The 21,593-nt window shown below is 50.4% G+C and overlaps 1 protein-coding gene across 8 annotated transcripts in view; it reads right to left on the bottom strand.

Annotated features, from left to right (window-relative positions):
* Nucleotides 1-21,593, bottom strand: part of DPF3 (double PHD fingers 3) — a 211,065-nt gene that overhangs the window by 57,440 nt on the left and 132,032 nt on the right. For 5 of the 8 annotated variants that reach the window (XR_006679866.1, XM_045287781.1, XM_045287780.1 and 2 more), the window contains exons 8-9: nt 996-1,049; nt 458-586 (exon numbers count right to left, since the gene is read on the bottom strand). Coding sequence is in view for 6 of the 8 variants with exons in the window: in XM_045287781.1 (XP_045143716.1) it covers nt 458-586; nt 996-1,049 (183 nt within the window). In the remaining 2 variants the exon portion in view is untranslated. Of the gene's footprint in view, nt 1-457; nt 587-995; nt 1,050-8,190; nt 8,619-21,593 lie in introns of those variants that run through there. The other 3 variants (XR_006679867.1, XM_045287783.1, XM_045287786.1) reach the window with 2 other exon arrangements.

The raw sequence follows: 21,593 nt of genomic DNA, 5'->3' as shown, positions 1-21,593 counted from the left end.
TGGTGTTGATGAAGCTATCCAGGAACCGAGGTCAGGCTGTTCTGCCAAGATCTATGTTCCCATCCTCCTCCAGTTGGTCCCCGGGCACTCCCACAGGACAACCACAGCTTTGGTTGCATTCACATCACCAGATACAGGAAAGCAGGTTGCCTGTGTCTCCAGCGCGTCCACTCTTATCTCACTGCTGTTTGCAATCGTACCCACAAAAGGAATCTCCACCGCATGGAAGGCCCGAAGCAAATCACATTTTTCTCCTTGCCCTTTCCCCTGGACATCCCATCAGATGCTTCAGACCCAAAGAAGAAAAAGATCAACATGCCCTAAAAGCCGCTTCCCTCCCTCCCCTCCCAATCATCATGCCCACCAGGCCTCCGCCCTGCGCCCCCCCCCCCCCCAAGGATGCAAGCCGCGCAGTCCCTTGTCCACGGGCACACGATGCATGGAGGGCCACACTCACCAGAGCGTCCGCAGTCTGCACAGGACACCAGCTCTTCAGGTGTCCCACGCTTCCTGTTCATGCTCGAGCCCCCCAAGCAGAAGTCACAGTAGTTATTGGGAATGACTGTCCCATCCGGTCCTTTCTGGGCTGGGGAAATAAGAAGAGAAAAATTCCAATCTTAGGCTGAGGTGGGTTTCAACTGCCTCAACCTCTCCTCCCACAGTGGTAGCATCTGCTTCAGAAAAAATGTGAAGTTTAGAACCTGAGGTTTTGTTACCAGGTGTTAAATGGGGCCGGTTGTTCTGTTTGATCCTTCTGGGGTCAACAGTGCTAATGCTTTTACAAGTCATCCTGGACTTAGTATAGTGTGTCAATACTCCCCCAGCCCTGTAGTTTTACAGCAACGCCCCTGCTCTCCTGATGAGCTAACTCCCTGGATGAGGAGATCCATCCAGAAGGTCTGCTAGGCAAATGGAACACCTCTCACTCTGAACAACACTAAGTGGCGACCGTAAACTTCAGTGGAGTGACTAAAGGGAGAGAGAAGAGTCAATACCTGGACCTGGACCTTGGGAAAGATGCTCTTGTTTAGGAGATATTCCTCCTGTCCCTGCAAAGGAAAACAAAGAAGCACCGATAGATGGTCAGTTCCATGAAGGAAAGTGGAGATGCTCTGAGGGCTCTCATGAGCCTCTCAGTGGAATCAGTGTCTGGTGTTATGCAGCCTCGCCTCCCCCAATGTCCCGGCACGTTGGTCATCGAAAGCACCTCTGACGTGTTCGTCTGCAGACCCCACGTGCCTGGAATGAGAACTGGGGTCCCCGTTTGCCAGATGGTTGGCTCAAGCCCTAGTCACAGGTGAGTTGAATGATGACTACACTAACCCATTTTCAGTCTTAAGACTTTCCCAAGTAATTGAACACACTACCCCACCCGTGCCCGGTACTGAAAGTCTTTTCTCTTTGAGTAAAAACAAAGAACATTCTTGAGACATAACCTTTTTAAAAAAGGTGTGCGAACAGCACCTGCCCTCAAGAAACTGAAATCCTCCTGCCAAGGGCTGGTTCCAGGCCGTGAACAGATTCTTTGTATGGAGAGAAACACCTCCATTATTCAGGGGTTCCCCCCCCTCCCCCCGCTATCCCTATTGTGAACATTTCTTTGTGAAACCACCCCAAAGGAATCATTAAGACTCTGTGTGTGCCTCAGAAGAAAAGTCTATCCGTTTATGGCATTAGCCTTAACCACCGGGGCATCTACCTCTTTGCCATGCCCGAATGCCTGCTATCTTTCATTATGCATGGACTGACATTAATCGGGGTCCCGTAGGGTACACATCTGTAAAAGGAAGCAGATATGTGAGCAGAAAGACCATCCAGACAGTAAGTGATAAATGGATTCACCCACTTTAATAGGATCCCCTCTGGCCTTTACTTCCTGCCTGCCTCTGCTTGGCCTCCAGGAATGGAAAAACTTACCTGGGGAAGGCGGAAGACAAAAGCGTGCTGAATTACATTATAGGGGGTTAATCCATTTATCAGTTTCTGTTTGGATTGTTTAATCAGTTTCGAAGTCATAGATTTTCATCTTCAGGGAAGCAGACAATTCTCTGCAAGAAGAGAAAACGTTTGCTCCGTGGGAAGAGATGGAGGAGGTAGCCACGCCCGGTGGTCTATTGAGCCTGGGTGTCTTCATCATTCACTACACTTCAGACATTCCTATGTCACACAGAATGGCTTCTCAAATAAATTCCGAGAACCAAGTGTAGTATGGCCCTTTTAGCTATCAGCTCTGTGACTCCTGCCAAATGACTCGGTAGGGTGATGGAAATGTGAGGTGGTTGTAGTCCCTGGTCCCCTAAAGGGATTGGGTAGCTTGCCAATCGTGTATAGAACGGTTATGGCACACACTTGTGGTATAAGGTACCCCAATACAGGGATTGGCCACTTTTGCCTCTCCCCTCCCCCACCCCACCCCCGTTTAAAGTGAGCCAAGCAGAGAGGGGGCTCGCACAACCATCAAGAAAGAAGAACAAGGAGTGGAGTATGCCCTTCTAACACTGAGATCCCTGCACTCACCCTCCTCATTGTAGAAGACAGAAAGCTGAGACTAGAGAAAGGGAGCAATGGAAGAGAGGTGGCAACAGATAACAGCAATGGAGACAGCAGAACAGAGAGGCCAACAGGAGACAGTGCAGGGGCAGTGGGCTTCCTGGACCACAGAGCAAGAACAGCTGAAGTCTTTGGCCTGGAGGGTTGGTGGCAGACACGGGTGCCTCAGGCATTATTTGGGGAGCTCGATTTGCCAGCCCATGGAGCTAGAGCGCCTTTGGACTGAGGCTTAGTGGTGGAGTGGAGGGCTTTCTGAAGTTATTGGCAGGGAAAAAAAGAGCTTTTTAACACTTGTCCAAATAAGGCAGAAGCCAAGAGACTGAGAGGCCCAGAACTAAAGGAAGTCTATCTCTGGGCATGGCTGAGGGGAGGCTGTCTTGATCGAAGAACTACACACTGGGTATTCTGATGATGAATTGTAGCCCTGTTAACGTCCTGGGTAAACTCCATAATAATAAGTATTGTCTGTGAGTTTTGTGTGATCAATGCAATGTATTAACAAACCCGGCGGAGAGTAGGGAGTACAGGAAAAAGACGGTTGGGGTGTCAGAATTATCAAAAAGGTTGGCAGGTGGAGGCATGTCTGACCTCGGTCTCATAGATATGGAGCTGGGGCAGCGGCTGTCATTGGTCTGGATGTGCCCTGGTGAGGTTACAGGAGGTCAGACATCCTCTTTTGCATCATGTCATCAGCAAACATTTTAGTTTGCCGATAAGACTTCTAGTGGTTGGGCCCAGAAGTAGTAAGTTCATTTCTTTCCCTTCAATTGCCAACTTAACTATTTGTACAATTTTCCTATGAAAACCCAAGCATGCCTGTGACTCAAACATGGAGGTCTGCCAAACGGTAAAAAAGAGAAAAGAGGTTTGAGTTGTTACGTGTCATCTTCCCGAGGACCCTCCACTTTACCAAGCATAGTACATTTCCCCAGGGCGCTGGCCCTCCTGTTAACATGTCCAAATTATTAAGGAGCATTCTGGCTGTACATATTTGTTCTTCTGGCATTCAACAGTACTTTCAATATTATTTTCCAACACCATCATTCAAATGTATCAATTACTCTCCAGTCTTTCTTATTCATGTTATTCATTGTCCAGTTTTCACGTCCCTGGGATGAATGAACATATCATGGCATAATAATAAAAGTAGCACAGCTTGTGTCAGGATTGCCTTAGTCCTCAAAGTGATAGATTTGCTCACTAATGTGAAGCAGATTTGATCAACAGAATACATCATTTGACTGGCTGTCACCACAACTGCCAATTGTGGACCCAAGTGAAAGACTGACGACTTCAACCGCTCCTCTGATTATCGCGGTGTTGTCTACTGATCTAGTTGTGAGGATTGTCCCTTTACATTGAGTCGTAGCCATGCCGTTCTCTTTGCTCTTCAGCCGCAAACAAGACTGTGGCATCTGCACACCAAGGGTTCTTAGTAAGCCCTCCGCCAAGCCTGACGCCGCCTTCTCCAGCTAGTCCAGCTTCTCTGATGGGTGCTCAGCGTGCATGCGAAGGGTGGTGAACGGGCACGATCCTGAAACCCAGCTCTCCTACCCAAATGCTGGCGGCTCCCTGTTTGCATACTGCTGTAACCACTTTGAAAATGATCTGCAACACAATTTAACTTGCGTGTGATACTCATGATGCTATTTGATACTTTCTATACTCTATTGGGTCCTCTTGCTTTGAGATGAACACGAATATGGATCTCTTTCAAGGAGGGTGGCCAGGTAACCGTCATCCAGATTTCTCAGGATAGGCAAGTGAATACTTCCAGTGTCCAATCTCTTGAAACATCTCAATTGGTATTCCATTAATTTCTGTAGCTTCATTTTCACCAGTGCTTTCAGTGCAGCCTGGGCATCTTCCTTCGATACTACCCATTCTTGCGTATATGCTACCCCTGAAATGGTCAAATACAGACCAACTATTTCGGTAGTGACTGTATAATCCTTCCATCTTCTTTTGATGCTTCTTACATCATTCAATATGTGCACAGAATTCTTCGGTGTTTTATCTTCAGTTCTTTTAGATTGAGAACTGCCAAGTCCGAAATCCCTTTGGGTTTGCTGAGCCAGGACGCTGCACACTTCATTGTTAACACTTTGTCTTTTGGAGTCACCCAATGACATCTTCTGCTTACACTTTCTTCCTGTGGCTTTAGCTACTCTACATTCAAGTGTTTCAGAGTCTCTTCTGGGGTGCATTTTGCTCTTTTCTTTATTTTGTTATTTTAATGACCTTTCCATTTCCCAGTTGAGGTAGTTAGTTTATTGTGCCAATCTGGCCGATAAACACATGTGGGATTAATTGAAGGGCAGAGGGATAAATGGCTCGGTGAGCCTCGCCTTTCTAGTTCTCGGGTTTCTTGCTTTGTGATGGTCACACTAGGGTGCAGCTGCCTTAGCAGTTCCCAGCTTCAGCTGGCAAGGCTCACTTCCTGCAAGACATCCCCAAGAAGCCGCATGGACCTACCCTGATGCAGCCCTGGGTGCTGGAGCAGCCATGTGGAGACCCCTGCCAGCGCTGAGATGCTTACGTGCTCACTGATTCGGCCTTCCTCCTGCAATCAGCATCATAGTGTATGTTTTGTGAGATGGGGGAGGATTTTGTGGATTGGTGTTGGACATATGGGTTAATGTTGGCAAATATATTCTCCATCTCAGTAATAGAAAGAGATGGGGTATATTAAGTTTAGGGGTAAAGGGTAAATCAGAGTTAAGTTCTGTGACTGATTTGAATTGGATATCAACTGGGGAAAGGCAAACCACAATGTAGACAGCTCCTGCATGAAAGGTAACCAATCTCATGTACATAACCCCACTAAAATTCCCAGGAAGTCTAGTCTCATCATCTCTCACCTGTCCCTTACAGATATTCCATGTACCTGACTTCCTCTCCATTCAGAAAAGCTGATTCAAAATCAAACAAAGACTTTCTCTAACACACTATATCCCTTGTGTTATAGATTTGTGTTCCCCAGAAATAAATGTCAACTAGTCTAAGGCAAGACTCTCAGCATTGTCGACTTAGTCTCCATTTTGTGAGGAAACTGGCCAAGTCTTTTTGCTCATGGGACTACTGGTGGATTGGAACAGCTCCTCTTTCAATGGACACTGCGCCACCTGCCCTAGCTTCCCGACTCAATTGCTCACTCCTGCAGGTTGGGGGCACATCATAATTCACTGCTAAAATACTGATGCGCTGTCCACCCAGAGGCTGGTTAATGATTAGTGGAGCTAATGGCTTAGCTCCGGCAGCAGCAGTGTAAATAAGCTGACACCGTGATGCTCCTGCACTGGGAAGGCACTGCTGCGGGTGCCCTGTGGCAACGCCATCCATTGTTCTGAACACCCCTGACTGCTCATTTTCCTAGTCCTCAGCAAACAGGGCTGGCCAGTCACCTGGCCTCATGTGATGTCCGGCTCTTGGGACTGGGTGGCGGGCAGCTCTAGGCGGCTGGAAGAATAATACTGTAGATGAGACCATTCTATGTGTGCACTTACCGGGCAATATAATCAATCCCTTGTCTTCTAAAACGGAGACACCAGGTCAACCATACACCTCCAAGCTTCCTCTTGTCCAGCTGCTTTTCGTTGAGAACCAGAGATTAATTACACTACAGATATGCAGCAAGACCTGATGCTGGAAGCCTTCTGATAATATTTCAGTAAGTTTCATATAGACAGCAAGGGTGAAGCTGGCATTATTTTGTCAAATGACATAACTGACATTCAACAAGATCCAAGTGCTGGCTCAAGGCCCCAGGTGTGACGTGGAAAAGTTGGGGGTCCCAGAGACCATGTGACTCTAATCATGTCTGGGCTTCCTAAGAAGTCCTAAGGGTAGATCCTTCCTGATAATGCTTTGCATATAAAATACTTCATAAATCTCTTGAAATCAACTTTGGACACTCACTATTTTATTCAGCAAGCCAACATGAAATAAAAATTAGTGGGATTGGCTGATAAGAGCAGACATTTTCTGCGAAGCTAAAGTTAACATCCTTACCGCAGTAAGCCATCCAAGTGATCCATCACATACGGTGAGAACCTTTCTCCCAAGAATTCTAGATGCTGGCGAGGGCTTGGTGGTGGTGCTGCTGTCCGTAAGGGAGCTCACACCATGGCTGGGTCGGTCTAGGGCCTGACCCTGCCATGAGCAATTTCCTGATGCCATAGATAAGATCATTCTGAGAAGGGTTTCCCTGGAAGCAGGAAGCCGGCCCAGACCTTGCAAGTGAGATTTAAACCGAGATCCAGCTTTTCTGGATGGGAAACTGAGTCCCGGTTTGTAGGATAAGGTGACGGGGGACAACGCCCCGCTTGCTATCTTGGTGGCAGAGTCCAGGGTGAGGGATTTGCTTTCCTGTTGATTAATGTTCATGGGCTGAGATCACATAAGAGACATGAGGAAACAGAGTGAGCCTTACAGAGGTCAGGAATTTACCTTAGGGAGATGAGACCTCCAAGGGACAAGTGGGTGGGAAGAGGAAACCAGGGACAGTTCATGAAGAAATGCATGGGGGAGGGGAGAATAAGACCAAGGAGCAGGTGGGCGTGAGAATTCAAGTAAATCAAACCCAGAGAGAGGCTCTCCACCGCCCCCAAGGACTCAAAACACGCACTGCCATCAAGTCGATGCCGACTTCTGGTGACCCCACAGCACAGGGGAGAACTGCCCCTGTGGGTTTCGGAGACTGTAACGCTTAACAGGAGTAGAAAGCCTGTGTTTCTCCCGAGGAGAAGCTGGTGGTTTCGAACTACTGACTTTGTGGTTAGCAGCCCATCGCATATCACTACTAGGCCTCATGTTACAGGATTTTTGTGCTACATCAGGGACAGTGCTGGTTCCGTGGTAGACTTCTCATCTTGCCTGGAGAAAGGGTTTGATTCGTGGTGCAGCCGTTCCCCTTCTGTGTATTGCCACGATGCTGAACTGGTTTCTGAGAGCTCCCACACCAAGACAGCAGAGGATCCACGTCCCAAAATCAGCCAATGTAATTCCAACAGATCACAATGGTCTCAGCCGACCCTGGAGATGGGGCAGCCCTGGGCAGGGTCTCCTTCTCTGATGCACAAGCCTGCTGAGAGCCTGGTTGGCAGCAGTCAATAACAAGCATCTGTGGTAAAGTAGGCTACACCTTCCATGAAGCTACTACCCGACAGGGCGTCGCTCCCTCCTTTGTCTGGTCTGTGCTGTGGACGTGCCAGTCACGAAAAGCATGAGAGGCAGGCACAATCAGAGTCAGTCTCTCTCTCTCTCTCTCTCTCTCTCTCTCTCTCTCACACACACACACACACACACACACACACGCCTGCAAAACCTCCTCTTCTGGCTTCTGCTGAGACCAGAGCTGCATCCCAAGTATCCCAGGAACATAGGAACCAGGCCTGAAGTGTGGACCCCTCCTTGCCCGCACACACAGCAGGGCTGAGCTTCGGGAGCCCAAGCTGCCAGGGACCCTGCGCACAAACATGCACGTGCCGGAGCCTGCCCCTTGGGCCCAACCCCTCAGCCGCGGCCTGCTTCAGCAGCTGTTTTTCAGGCGCTGGCTCAGCTGGAGTCTGGAGGCAGTGGGCAGAGACCTCCAGAAGATGTGCCTCTGCTCACCCGTCTCATTGGCGCCCCCCACCACCCTCCACGGCTGACAGTTCCCGTCCCTCCACAGGTCTGACACGTTTCCATGGCAACTGGAATCCTGGGCTCCAGCAGCCTCCAGTCTTGCCACCTGTTATTACTTCATCTCTCGAGTGTAAAAGCAGCCTCGCCTGGTGCCACTTGGCTCTGCCGAGCGCATCTTCAGAGGGCCGAGTGAAGGCAGGGGAGAGGGGAAGCGGGGCTGTGGAAAGGCCAGCTGCAGAGGACATGCTGGTTGGCCAGGCTTATGGAGGTGGCTGTGGATGCTGGACTCTGGCCGGCCAGTGCCTTGTGCCTTCCCTTCAGAATCGTGATCTGGGGCCTCAGCAGGAGGCCACTGCCACAGTCTGCTACCTTCCACCAGGCATGCATGATGGCCGTAGGAGAGGCCAGGGAGGGAGGCAGCAGGCAGGAGCTCGGTGGCGGGCCTGGCGGAGCACAGAGAGGAGAGGGTTAAAGTGGCGCGAGAAAGACCATGAGAAAGGGTGGACCAGAGGGCAAAGCGAGCATCAAAGCCTGGATAAATGGCCTTAATTCTCATGCTCTCTTGCGCCCTGCTCCTGACTGTTTACGCACATAAATTATCCCCAAGGTCTGACACCTTTCTTCCCTGCTTCCTGAGAACTGATGGGAAAAGAGAGCCCAGGAGCCTAGGAGAGAAAACAGTGGCATTCCGTTCAGGTTGGTTCTTCGGAGACCACTTAAAGAGTGACTCAGGCTCCGCCCAGAGGCCCAGGAGTTAGGCAAGTGCAGTCTCCCCCCTGAGTGTGGGCAGGCCAGGGAGCCCCCTGGGTGCCTGGCGGGGAAGTGGACACAGCGGCCACTCGCCACAGGGCCACTAGGCCACTGGAGTACAGTCCTTGATGGCAGAGAACTCGGCCTTCCTCCACTGCCACTTGACCACACTGCAGGCACCAGGGATGAGGCTACTGTGTGATAAGGATTCAAGGGGAAGGGAGGTTATCATGGCAGTGGGTGGGGGGAGGAACTGTCCCCAGACACTGAGATGAGCCATCCAGAGAAAAAAGAAGGCTGAGGACTGACAGGACATCTTGAGCATGACACAAAGCCTGCATTGCCAGGGCGACAGTAGACAGAATGAGATGGGCCCACTGCACGTGTCCTGAGAAAACTAGACACCGAGGTGGTTAAATAGTTACAGACTTGCTTAGAGGAGGAGCTCGGAGGGTAGGCTTGTCTGGAGGTGGGAGAGTATCCTACATGACCTGACGCTTGTCTCCTGGTCCCTTTTAGACGGATTGTGCGAGGATTACAATAAGGTGAAAGAAGAGGCAGAAAAGGAGTCCTGACTTTCATCGCTGGTTCTGCATTTGTGTGGAGTCTCTTTCCCTATTAGCCAGGAGCTCCCTGAGGGCAGGAGCCCGGCCTTTCATCTCCGCATCCCAGGCCCCTGGCTGCATGATTGACGGGGAGCTGACAATAAATACTTAATGAAAGAATAGACAAGCCTGCACGGAGGCTTTCTGGGGGAGAAGAAATAAATAAATCTGCCCAGCAAAGGGAAGTTAAAACAGCAGCAGCAACACAGGAATTGAGTGCTGGCCGAGTCACCCGAGGAGCTTGTGACCACTTAAAGGCATGGCGACCGTCACTCCTATTCTGATCGACAGTAGAAAGAGTTGGAGAAAAGGAGTAACAGGGAGCCCAGGAGTGGGGATAGAGCTGAAGTGGGTCTGCCCTCCTGCTGGAATCCTCCCCCTAGTTATTTTTTGATAAACCAGCATGGAAGGAATTAAGAACCACCAGGCTCACTTGGCCACAACGTCTCAGAAGGCTCAACTTTAGTCTCTCCCCAAACGTCCAACAGTAAACCAAAACGCCACTGTCATCCAGTTCATTCCGCCTCACAGTGACCCTATCGGGCAGAAGAGAACTGCTCCCTGGAGCTCATGAGACTGTGAATCTGTGCGACACCCTCCTGAGTCCGAAGCCACCCAGTGGCAACTGATGGCTACTGAGAAAGCTCTCGGCCCTTAGAGGGGAGCCTTATGAATCAACTCCTAAAAACTGTGCCGCCCAAACCAACTGCCAGGCTGAGTTGGGTCTCCAAAGTGCCATGCCCTCCCCTTGAGTCCGTCCTCTGGTGGGGGTGGGGGTGCTGGGTGCCATCGAAAGGGCTCCGACCCACAGTGACCCTCTGCATAACAGAATGAAACACGGTCCTGCGCCAGCCTCTTCCTTTCTGTGTGGGCTCTCAGTATCTGACGATGCTGCCAAGCTATCCATAGGTTTCCAGCAGCTTCCTCCAAAAAAGGGGAGCCAGTCCTTCCTTCATGGTCTGATCTTTGTCTGGAAGCTCTGCGGAAACTCCTTCACACCGGGTGACTATGCTGACGTTTGAAAGACTGGTGGCCTAGCTTCCAGCATCACAGCAACACACGAGCCACCACAGTGTGACACACCGACAGACAAGTGGTGGGGTGCTGTGGTCGCCAGTGAGGAAACAGGCCCGGTTTTTTGGTGCACGTGTACCTGTTCACACTGACGGCTCCATCCTGATGAATGGCTTTGGCTACGGTTACGATGTGCAGTTTGCCAAAGGTAGCTGAGTGCCAGGAGTGCGTATATCATGTCACCAGTTCTGGGGCTAGATTGTCCCCCGTCCCATCAGTAATGTCCTGTGTGTACACCTGAGGCTAGGAGCCTGGGACTGCCATTACTTCTCTCAGTGCTGATTAGGGAAGGCACATCGGGGTACTTCCATTTTCCAGTGGGAGGTCATGTGGGTCAGCCATGGCCCCGGATGAACTTATTATTCCCACCAAATGAGTCACCTGAGGGGAAAGGGTTATTATTTTTTAGGGTAATTATGTCAACATAGCTCTGAGTGTAATTCCCTTTAAAGTGAAGGGAATGTAATTGCCCTTAAAGAATTGTGGGACATCTTGGTACACTGGAGCTGGGGCTGTCTGGATATTAATGAGATGATTAGGAAGCAGCGAACCCCTTCTTGTTGGCCCTGCTTGTTCCTCTCCCACCGCTCCCCGCCACCACCTCCACAACCAAAGGAGCCCACAAATGAGCCAACGCTTTTTCTGTATCCTTCAGACTCGAGAGCTGAATTCGGGAAAGGAAAAAAGGATGCGCCTCAGGCTTCCTGCCTCAGGTGTGCTGAAGAGCCCAAAGATCGCAGAGCCGAGGGGTGGCACAGTCCAAGAAGAACACACGCCTCCAAGGCAAGCCGGGGAGAGGGGCTGGGAGCCATGGAGACACAGGCAGGCAGTACCGAGCCGTGGGAAACGAAGCCTGCCAACCAAGAGCACAGCCGAATCCCTGTCTGCTAACCTGACACTGCACCCCCCCAACCAAGAGCTCAAACGCGATGAATGTGGCCTCCACGGCCACCAGTGGACGCGTGGATAAAGACACTGTTACATGCACACAGCAGAATAAATACACGCATCCTGAAAGAGTCAGGAAGCCACGAGGCACGTGAGGCCGAGTGAAATTAGTTGATCACAGAAGGGCAAACATCGCACAAGACCACTGTATAAAGAAGAGGAAGAAAAAGTACACAGACTTTCATTCTGAAGGAAACCAACTTGAGGTTACCAGGAGAGTCGAGGGCAAGGGAGGGAGGAGGAAGCAACAGGTTAAAGGCTGACAGGCCTTCACCTGGGGAAAGGGGCGGACACTAATTCTTAAGAGGGAGAAGGGAAAGCAAAGGGGATGTTGATAAGTAGCTTAAATTATCGAATACAAAACTGACTCTCTGAAAGGGAAGGCCCTGCCTAATTCATAACCACAATCGTACAGAATGCTATGAATTAGCCAATCTTCATCACTAGCGGACATCGGTGGCTCAGCGGTACAATTCTTGCCTCCAACGCTGGAGAACCGGGTTTGAGTCCTGGTCAGTGCCCCGCATGCACAGCCGACACCCACCGGTCCGTGGAGGCTTGTAGGTTGCTATGGCGGGAAGCAGGTTTCAGCGGGGGCCTTCAGACTAAGATGGGTCACAAAGAAGGGCCTGCAGCGCCAGTTCCAACATCAGCCCAGGGCGACTGGAGCACGGCACTGCCGGTGGCAGCCCACCCTGAGGCAGCCACGGGCACAGCGTGGCCTAGGTATTTTGGTTTTGCCTCCTATGATGACGATCACTTACAAGTACCTGCAAGTCTCCACCAGGGTTTATACTAGGGCACGTGTCCATCTGTCACCAGAAGCAGCTGGTGACAAAGCTGTCAGGGCCATGGAAGCAGCCCCCAACTCATGGAAGCCCGACTTTCTCAATGGTGCCGTCAACAGAAAGACCACAGCGGCTGGCTTTCCTGAACAGAACTTGCAGCTCCCTCCCATGGGACAGACAGCAGAAAAGCAGGTGAAATAAGACAGTGGTCAGTGTAAGACATGGGGAAAAAGAACAATTAATCAATTATCCAGGAGACACGGGGGAGGGAGGTGGGGGGAAATGGGGAGCTGATGCCAGGGCTCAAGTAAAAAGAGAATGTTTTGAAATAGATGACAGCAGCATATGTACAGATGTGTTTGACACAATGGATAGAGGTATGGGTTGTGATAAGAGCTGTAAGAGCCCCCAATAATTTTTTTAAGAAAAAAAAGTACAAAATTCTCATTGTTGGACTAGCAGATAAAATCAAAATAAATGAAGAAAAGGAAAAAAAGAGAAAATTTTATTTTCTCACAGTTTAGGAGACCCGAGGTCCTCATTCATGGCACCAGCTCTAGGGAAGGTCTGCTCTGAAGGAAACCCTGCCTCAGTTTCTCCGTGCTCCAGGGCGGCGGTCTTGACCTGCTCGCTCCTGAGCCTGATCTGCTCACAGATGATTGGTTTACGACGTACCCTATGCTGATAGTTCCTCATGAACACAACAGAAAACCCCTAAACCAGATGGACTAGGGGTTAGGGCTCAAACACATCCTTTGGGGGACACAATTCAACCCCAACACCATGCGCAATGGCACAAAACTTTGCTCAGTCCCGCGCCGTGCCGCGATCCTCTGAGACTCAGCCCACCGCGATCCACAGGGTCTTCATTGCTGAAGGAAATCACCAGGCCTTTCTTCCTAGTCTGTCTTAGTCTGGAAACTCCACTGGAATCTGTTCAGCATCACTGCAACATACGAGCCATCACTGACAGACAGGTGGAAGCTGTGAGGAGGCTGTGAACCTCAGGAACTGAACCTGGGTGTCATGTGAGACAAGAACTTTACCACTGGGCCACTATGACCCTCTTGGAAGACTACCACACAAACAAAACCAAAAATCTCACTGCCATCAAGTCATTTCTGACCCATAGGGACCCTATGAGACAAGGCAGAATTGACACTGGGTTTCCAAGACTAGAGTAGAATGCCTTTTGTCTGTCTGTCTGTCTGCCTTTCTGTCTGTCTGTCTGTCTGTGGAGCTGGTGGTTTCAAACTGCTGACCTTGTGGGTAGCAGCTCCACTCGTAACCACTCCGTCGCCTGGGCTCCCTGTCAATACGAGCATTTCTTTCAAAAAGCCATTGTGCAACATGATGTCTTTGGCAAAGTCGGGGACATCAGCAGGATCATGACAAAGACCCCAACTTGGAGCTGGGGTCATTATCTGGGGGTTCTAATGTCCTAGCATAACCGAATGCTGTCCAACTCAAACACCTTCACGTGTCAGTTTCCTATCATGCTGACTGTGTGATTTGAGGCCATTTGCTCAACCTCCCTTCCTTATTTGTAAAATAAAAGTAGCAGCACATGCCTCATGGGCTTGCTGTAAACATTACAGGAGATAACGTGTGCCCTATTCTGCCTTTTACTTCTGGAAAGGCAAGGGGGGAAAACTCAAAGGACAAAATAAATAAGCTTTTCCAACAAGTGGCACACGGCTCATGAGTTCAGACTCAGTGCGTGAGACACGTTGCATGCTTAGCACAGTGTCTGACACAGTCAAGGCATGTTAGCCAGCATGACTGGAGTCATACATGGACTGTCCGATCCTGAACCTCCTAGGTAATGAGGCCAAGGATGAGAGAGACATACAAGAGGCTCCCAGAGAGCCCAGAGGGATGTGAATAGCGACCCCGGGGAGATGGGATGGTAAATAAAGGAACATCACGCCCCACAGCACTCTCTAACTGGGCTTCATGTATCCATCTGATCTCCCCAATTAAACCAAAGGCACTCTGAAAGCTGAGGACGCGTGCTATGCCTTTCTGGCAGGCTAGTTACACTTAACCCCACAATTGGCCACTCACACCGTCAGTACTTAAAGACTCGTGCTTTCCCAGCCTAGAAGGATCTGGGTCCCCTATCTAAGATTTAGTGATGGATGTGGCAGGGCTAGGTCAGTCAGGTGGCTATGGCCGATGGCAAGGAGACAGGAAGCTTCATGGTGATGGAAAACTCCTAAAACATTCCCACAGAAGGAGGCCCTGACACCCATTATCCCTCTGTGGTCCTAGAACTGCTCTGTTGGCCCACATGGGACAGAGATGGAGTGGAAGTACAAGCCTGGTGCCAAACACGTGGCCACAATGAAGACTCATGACAGCCTCAGGGGGCTAATATGGTTATGATCCACTTGTTCTAAGGACCGGGGGAGGGTAAGCTGCCCACATTTACACAGAGTGGACAGAGGTCACGCTTCACATGCACAAAGCCATTTTCTTAGCCACTAGGTCAAGGGTGTGGAGGACCCAGGTGGCTGGAACGTTAAGTACAGCTGAACATTCAGGAGAGTGCCTGGGTGAGGTAGTGAACGGACTCAGCTGCTCACTGAAAGGTTAGGAGACTGAGTCTCTCCAAAAGAACCTTGTTAGAGAGGCCTGACGATCTACCTCCAGTCAGCCACTGGAAGCCCTGATGGGGCCCAGTTCTACTCTGACACACCTGGGGGTGTGACGAGTCACGGTGAATGCACATCACCCGGTTGTTGGTGCTGCTGTTGTTTTGTCTACACTGTAGGTTAGGAGCACTGCTGGAAAGTGGTCCTATAGGGTCACTATGAGTCAGCATCCATTCAATGTAGTGAGTTTGGCTTCTATCCTAGGTAGCGAAACTAGCTGGATCAATGGAATCACCTGGACAGCTGGTACAACTAAAGATCCCTGGGCTCCTCCCCCTAGAGCAGCGGTTCTCAACCTGTGGGTGCGACCCCTTTGGGGATCAAACGATCCTTTCACAGGAGTCGCCCAATTCATAACACTAGCAAAAAAAATGAGAGTGATGAAGTAGCAACAAAAATAATGTTACGATTAGGGTGTCAGCACCACAAGAGGAACTGTCTGAAAGGGGTGCGGCGTTAGGAAGGTGGAGCACCACTGCCCGAGAGATTCTAACTCACTAGGTTGGAGCCCAGGGATCTGTAGTTGCACCAGATCCTCAGGTGACTCCACGGACCCAGCACGTTTGGAAACCTAGGTCTAAACCTCCAAGGGCCAGAACAATCCCTTGGGTGACTCTTCGCTTTTATAGTTTGTTAATGTTTCATTAAATAAGAATTCACCGAGAGAACAGCTGTTGATGGTTTTCTGATTTGCTCTTCCAGAAGCCAGCAACAGCTCACTTTCTGGACCAGAACCTTTTTTTCTGCCAAGAGCCATTTAGGTATTTGTGACATCATTTGTGAGCCACGCTGATCATTTTAATTAACTTCCCCCACAGGTGATGGCCTGAATGGCTTCTCTCTGGTGAGGCGTGTGATGTTAGCTGGTATTGACGAATCCCCAGACTTTGTACAGCCCAAGGCCGGACATTCCCCATCCCCTCTCCTATAGACAGAGCCTTGTATCGGAAGTTTCCCTTATCTCCATTGTAACAAGTCTTGAGTGTCCTGCAACAAAGTTGGGTAAGCGGTTGACGGCATCCTGGTGGTGCTGTGTGTTCAGCATTGGGCTACTCACTGCAAAGTCAGTGATTCAAGTGAGGCTGTCTGCTCCCAGACAGATGTACAGTCTCAGGAAACCTGTACAGGGTCCTTATGGACAGGAACGGCCTGGAGGGCCGTGGGCTTGGTTTTCGGTGTGGACTCGATGGCGTTCCAGGCACCTGCCAGAGTGACCCAGAGTTGTCAGGCTTGTTTCAAAGGGGATTTCCACTTTCTCTTACAGCTGGACTGGTTGCCCCAGGCCCACATGCTAGTGGACAGAGATGCGAGAAGACCAGCATGTTAGACCCTTCTTCATCAGTGTGGCACCATCATGTGCTTCTTTTAGATCATTTGCACATTATCAGACTAATTTTCAGATTATCTAATCAGCAGGCATGACCTTTAATCAACTCAGTTCTCGTTCAGTTCTGCAGAGTACAGGCCCTCCAAAGGGGCACTGAGGGCGGGGTCTTTTCTTTCAGCGGGTACCAAAAGTCTACTCTGTACCAGGGATGCCATCCTTCAGCAAAAGATATCCAAGGATCCAGATCAGCCCAAGTTCAAGACCATGGGCCCAGGAAACAGGCTTCAGTAAAATGTAAAAACACAATTTTTAAATGACACTGCCCACTTAGGGGCTCCAAGGACGTGAGACAGAGCATATTAAATTCATTTATAATAATAAAAAGTTCATTAATTAATATTAAAAGCATGTGCCACTTATCACTGAGAAATATTCCAAACCGATTTCTTCATAGGTCATTTGTTCTTGCTTTCTAGCGTCTGCTGCTGGGGCTCCCCAGTTCCTACAGGACCAAGACAACAAAGCCTGGCAGAGGGCACGTTCCCAGCCAGGGCCCCTGCCTCTGTCTCCGCCCCTCCTCCACAGCCCCTGAGCCCCATACAAGCGCCAGGCCCAACAACAACCAAGGGCCTGATGGTCCATACTTCATACTTCCCTGCCTTCTTATCTATGGTTCTCGCTATCTGCAGAGCGCTCTTCCTTGTGGAAACCCCCCACCCCTCTATCTTTCTTCAAGGTCTAAGCAGCCATAGGGGCGGTGGAGTAAGCTCTGAATTGAGCATGCTAACCACAAGGTCAGGGATTCAAACACACCAGCCACTCCGGGGGAAGCAGATGAGGCGGTCTGCTCCCGTAAAGATTTCAAGTTTCCGAAACAAAAAGAGATGGTTCTACTCTGTCCGATAAGGTCTCCATAAGTCAAAATTGACTCGACGGCAGTGGAGTTGGTTGTTTGGGTTCTTCAAGGGGTAATCTAAGCATCACTTCCGCCGGCCCGCCCTCACCCCCACTCCATCCCAGTGGCTCTCAAGCTTCTGCATGCACCCAGTGGCAGACTGCCCAATAAGTAAGGCTCACACAGGCTGACATGTGCTTACACACTTAGCTGCGATGAACCAGTTCACATCGTCCCCCCACCACATTAAAGATTATGCTTCTAAATATAGCTGGCGTCTGTCTCGACCTAACTCCCCAGCACCTGCCTACTGAGTCAAAGGCTCGTTTCAAATATACCGCCTCTGGCAGGGGTGGAGGGGCCGGTAAGCATGGATCTACTTGTCCTTTTTAACCTAACGGAAATGTTCATTAGCGATTAGATTAGTAAGTAAGACTATGTAAGCCAGTGCTTACCTTGCTTATCGGGGAACCCAGCCCTGTAAGCACCAGAACCCCCTGGGGGACTTCTCAAAGCACAGGCTACTGGACCTGCCACCAGAGTCTGATTCATGAGGTCTGGGATGGAGTCCAAGAATCTGCATTTCCAACCAGTTCCCAGGGGATGCTGCTATCACCCTTACCGCACCAATCCTGAAGGTACAGAAGTGCACTGTGCCCTTGATCTTGCTCTTTGACCTCTATCTACACCCAAAGTATATGTTGTCAATTATAACCTCTATGCCTGTGGTTAGGAGCCCTGCTGGCCGAGTGGTTCCATGCTGGGTGGCTAACGGTCAAATCAGTGGTTCAGAATCACCAGCCACCCTGCAGAAGACAAGGCTTTCTCCTCCCGTGAAGACTTGCAGTCTTGGAAACCCACAGGAGCAGGGCTACCTTGTCCTGTACAGTCCACATGAGCTGGACTGGACTCTGATGGCCGGGAATTGAGGCCTGCAGTCATAATCCCATTTGGCAGGGGGTTGCCTTTGTTGTGTGGATGAAGCAAGTTTAGTGTGGAGCAGGGTTAGTGTGGAGGGGGTCTGGAGGCTGTTTCTTTTGAGACAGAAAAGAGATTAGACACCGGGCAGAACTCAGAGACGGGAGAAAACGCGGCACTGTGTCACATGAAACTCACTAGATTGCCAAGGAAAGAGACCTTCCTCCCAGAGCCCGCAGAGAGAAGGCCTCTCCCCCAGGAGTGTGAACTTCCGGCTTTCCAAACTAGGAGACAACTGCATTTGTTTATTAAAGTCGCTCCTCAGTGGCATTTCCCTTGTAGCAGCACTAAAACACCAAGACAGCCAGAAATCCGAGCCAGGTTCAATGGAAGACAAGGGCTGGGGTATCCTGGTTGCTATCAGATGGATCTGGCAGAAAGCAGAGAAAACCAGAAAGATATTTACCCATGTTTCATTAACTATGCAAAGGCACTCGTCGGCATGGGTCATAATAAATGATGGGTAACATTGCAAAGAATGGGAATTCCAGGACCCCTAACTGTTCCCAGATGAAACCTAGGCACAGATCAAGAGGCGTCGTTTGGACAAAAGCGGTTTGAGACTGCTGAGATGCTGATTAACAAACTGCCTGCAATATGCAGATGACGCCCCCTTGCCTGCTGAAAGTGAAGAGAACTGAAGCACTTACTACGGAAGATCAAAGATCACAGCCGTCAGTGGGGATTGCAGCTTCATGCAAAGAAAATGAAAATGTTCACAACAGGGCCAATAAGCAACACAATGATCAATGGAGAAAATAATGGAGTTGTCAAGGATTTCATTTTATTCAGATTCACAATCAGTGACAATAGAAACAACTGTCAGAAAAATCAAATGATGTGCTACATTGGTCCAATCTGTTTTGAGAGATCCTTTAAACGGCAGTGGTTCTCCACCTGTGGGTCTCGACCCCTTTGGGGGTCAAAGGACCCTTTCACAGGGGTCACCCGACTCATAACAATAGCAAAATGACAGTGATGAAGTAGCAACAAAAATAATTTTATGGTTGGGGGATCACCACCACATGAGGGACTGTATGAAAGAACCACTGCTTGAAAGTATGATAAAGATGTCACTTTGAAGATTAAGAGGCAGCAGACCTGCGCCATAGGATTTCCCATTGCCTCACGTGCAGGCAAAAGCTGGACAGTGCATGAGGAAGACTGAAGAATACTCAAAGTACCACGAACTGCCAGAAGCATGAACAAGCATGGCTGTACCATGAACAGCCAGCATGCTCCTAGGAAGCAAGGGAGGTGATTTTGTCTTTCCTTCTACGACATGTTACCAGGAGGGTCCAGGCCCTAAAGAAAGACACCAGGCTTGGTAGAGGGTCAACAAACAAAAGGAAGACCCTCAACAAGAGGGACTGGGATGTCTGCCGCACTGAGATCAAACACAGGCACAATCGTGAGGTTGGTGAAGGCCCAGGCAGTATTCTGTTCTGTTGTGCATCGGGTCTCTAGGAGTGAAAACGGACCCCGTAGCACCGAACAGCACCCGTCTGTGTCCTTTATTAACTGTCACTTTGTCCTCTCGAAACTCTCACTCTGGACTGAACTTCCCAGGCCCAAAATCAGCATGGTTATTAAACCCAAGATGGGTAGGTGGGGGGATGGGCAGAGGAATGCACTGGACTGACTGACAGAGCCTTTTCCACAAGGTCCAGGGATTCAGAACTGTCTACCACTTTTCCTACTCCTGCCTCCCAAAAGTACCTTAAAAGCATCAGCTATCATAAAGTCCCAGTTTATCAACAGAGTAAAAAGAAATTCAAGAAGGACTTGATATGTGAGCCTGTTTACAAGGTTTTGAGTTTAAACCCAGTGTTCTTTCTGATACCTTGGCACCACCAGGGTGCACATCAAGGAGTTAATTTAACAAGGGACACTTCTAAGTGGCCCTCCCAATCTGGCCACACCCTCCTTTTTTGAGTCAGACACCACAGCTGTGTGTCTCTGCTTGTACACACACACAGTGATGCGACCTGGAGAGACTGGAAGGTGGTGCTGGGAGAAATGAGAGGGCGGAAAAGGAACCACCCTCACAGAGAGGGGAAGGTCAACAGCTTGGGTTGGGGGAGACCTCATCCCAAAGCACTGTCTCCCCAGGGGAGAGAGAGGGAGCTTCTAGCATCCCTGGCCTGCCTGCAGTTGAGGGCACAGAGGTTGAGGGACAAACCTCAAGAAGAGATGAGAAACCTATAATCAGGAGAAGGGGAGAGAAACAAAGGCGGGAGGTGTCAGCAGGGAGGGAGGGGACAGGAGACAGGCAGCATGGCAGTCCATTGCTGAGCTGGCAGCACAGGGACCGAATGGGGTCAGTGCTGGCTCTCCTCCAAGTGCCCTTTCAGCAGCAGCAGGTGCAGGGATGCGCCACAGGCTGCGACGGAGACACAGTTGGGGGGACGGAGCTGGAGACAGCAGGAGGACCAAAGTCAAAAGGTCTCCACAGCTGCTGGCAGTGCAGACCCCACTGCCCGGGGCCTGGCCAGATCTGCAGGGCTGTTTGTGTCTGAGGCCCCACTCACGAGCAGCTCGGGTCACCCTGCGGCTCTGCTGATGGGGGAGTCAGCATCGCCCTTCACTCCAGCCCAGGCTTTCTCCTGGGGGTACTGCAGATTAGCCGTTCCCCTCTGCCACTCGGAAAGCCCCACAGAGGATGGCTCTCAAAGCTGAGACCTTAGGATGCAGCACAGCTGTCACGTTCAATGCAGCACACCAGCTCAGTGGCATTTAGGGGCAGAATGGATGGGAACTCCCACTCCCCAAATAGTGGGAGCAGCTAATGGCTGGGTATTAATGATGCTGGCAATTATTGCTCTTGAGAGGTCGGGGGCTGCTTGCCGGGGGAATGTAGGAAGGACAGGGTACACAAGTCGGTGATGAGAGGATCTGGATGGGGCAGCACCTCGGGTTCATCCAGAGAAACAGGGGGAGGAGGGGTGCAGACACAAGTACTTCAGGAGACACTAAGGACCTTTCTGCTGCACCCCCACCCCTGCTAACAAAATGGGAGTCGGTCAGACAGTTCTCAGGGAGCTGTTAAAAAAATGATGTTTGCAGGGGCTCTGGGGCCTTCTCTGTGCGAGAAGGGCCTGCATCTATCAAGTTTAAACCCCTTGGGCAGCCAGCTGATCCTCCTTGAAGAACCCCATTTCCCTTCAGCAGACTTCGGAGGGGCGATGGGTGGGACTGGCCAGGGGGTGGTGGGCGAGCAGGCTCGTCACTGACTCCCAGGGATGAGAACAGCACCAGGTGAGAGGTTTTGGAGCGGCAGCTCCTCCTACAACTTAGCCAGCGTCCTCCCTGTCGACGGCCATCTGAGAGGGAACCGTGGCAGTAGCTAGGGAGGAGACTGCCTACTTCCACTTAAGGTCTGCAGGAACTGCTGCC

This window comes from Echinops telfairi, unplaced genomic scaffold (genome assembly GCF_000313985.2).
Source record: "Echinops telfairi isolate 266 unplaced genomic scaffold, ASM31398v2 ScPeMD7_18;HRSCAF=68, whole genome shotgun sequence".
Taxonomy (NCBI): Eukaryota; Metazoa; Chordata; class Mammalia; order Afrosoricida; family Tenrecidae; genus Echinops; species Echinops telfairi.
The sequence above is the reverse complement of the archived record's forward strand: the minus strand, read 5'-3'. Positions and strand labels throughout refer to the sequence as shown.